At 38.4% G+C, this 1,531-nt stretch overlaps 1 protein-coding gene across 1 annotated transcript in view; it reads right to left on the bottom strand.

Moving 5' to 3' along the window:
• Nucleotides 1-1,310, bottom strand: part of LOC117177534 (reticulocyte-binding protein PFD0110w-like) — a 5,019-nt gene extending 3,709 nt beyond the window's left edge. The window contains exon 1 of the mRNA XM_033368315.1: nt 1,231-1,310. Coding sequence (XP_033224206.1) covers nt 1,231-1,310 — 80 coding nt within the window. The remainder of the gene's footprint in view (nt 1-1,230) is intronic.
• Nucleotides 1,311-1,531: the final 221 nt, after the last annotated feature.

Here is a 1,531-nt window from a genome sequence, read left to right as displayed (position 1 = left end):
CCGTTTAAAATCCAGCTTTCCTTAAACCTTAAACGATAGCATCAGCGTTGACTCTTAAGAAATGTAAATATCTCACAAGGACAACCTTGACGCTTTAAAGACAAAAGATAAGGACGTACAAAAGAATATGCTTTACAATTTGATGAAGCACAAAAATATTCATTAGTTACAGTGTTAATCTAATTGTTGATTATTACATTAAGCAGCGTTTTCTCTAATTTTAAAATATGAGGATTGTCTATAATCTGGTTTCAACCTTGGCAGTAATCCTTAGTTTTATTGGTAAATATAATAATATATCTATAAGTTCCGGGAAAATTTGTTAATTTTTACGCCAGTTGTAAAACTAGACAGATCTACATTTTGACGTGTACAGGGAGGAATTTCCCATATGCCCACGTGTACAGATGGTACAATCGCAGTGTGCATGTTAAAATCTATATTTTTTTTAATATATTAGTTTTTCAGGAAGGGTCTTCTGTATGTGTACAAAATATAGGAATAAATTCCTGATGGTGAAAACAATGACAAAAAACGTTTATTGCGCGATACATTTTTTAATGATCAAAAGTTTTTTTGGAGCAATTATTACAAATCATTGAAAATGTATGATATTTGGCATTTATATCAACAATTATTATAAACCGGAATCATGTCTTTTCGATGACTCTTCGCTACAATACATTTGCTGTTCGTTAAGTTGGCTTAAGTGTTTACAAAGTACAATATTATTATTCATCTAGATACATTCCACTTCAATTAAAGCACTTGTGCGATTGCATTATTATTATATCCTGGTTTGAGATTGTAAGAGCCAATGAGGCTTGGGTTGCGTCCCCTTGTGAGTCTAAAGTTTTTCGCACAAGAAAATCCGTTGCAGTGCGATAAAGACGTATCACTGACGTGCCGTCCTTGTACGAGCCCACAGCGCCTAACAATCGCATACAACCTAACATTCTGCTTTTGCACTGAGTATTGACACACACACTTAAGTTGCTTTCTAGATCAGCTCGGAACGCTCTTGAGGAAGTACCGCCACGGACCACAGAAGGACATCAGGTAGTTCGCGATTGGTAGGCTTTATGGAATCATGCACGGACGGCACGTTCGTGAGACCTCTCCAGCGTACTGCAATGAATTTTCTTGTGCGACCACCTTAAACGTGACCACAGAGCTCTCTACATACAGAGAGGACCGCAGCCACGCTATTGGCTGATATTTTTGACTTACTGATGCGGTTTCTGCCCGTGAGTGTTGGACGTTTCTCCACAATCGCGGGCAGTGAAAAGGGACATGAATAGCGGTCTCATCATGATTTGCAAACAGGCGAAAAAGTGGGCTTTTTGGAAGCATTATCTTATGTCTTTGATATCCGTGGTTTTAATGTCCTAGAAACATTTCTGTTAGGGTTTTTACTTCGTTCCTCTCGACCTTGAGTGTTCCCTTCGCTCAGTTAGAGTTGAGCTTTAAACCCAAGAGTATTTTGGCTTGTCTGCAGCCAGTGGCCAAATGTCACTCATACCGATGTTCC

This window comes from Belonocnema kinseyi, chromosome 1 (assembly GCF_010883055.1).
Source record: "Belonocnema kinseyi isolate 2016_QV_RU_SX_M_011 chromosome 1, B_treatae_v1, whole genome shotgun sequence".
In the NCBI taxonomy this organism is placed as follows: domain Eukaryota; kingdom Metazoa; phylum Arthropoda; class Insecta; order Hymenoptera; family Cynipidae; genus Belonocnema; species Belonocnema kinseyi.
The sequence above is the reverse complement of the archived record's forward strand: the minus strand, read 5'-3'. Positions and strand labels throughout refer to the sequence as shown.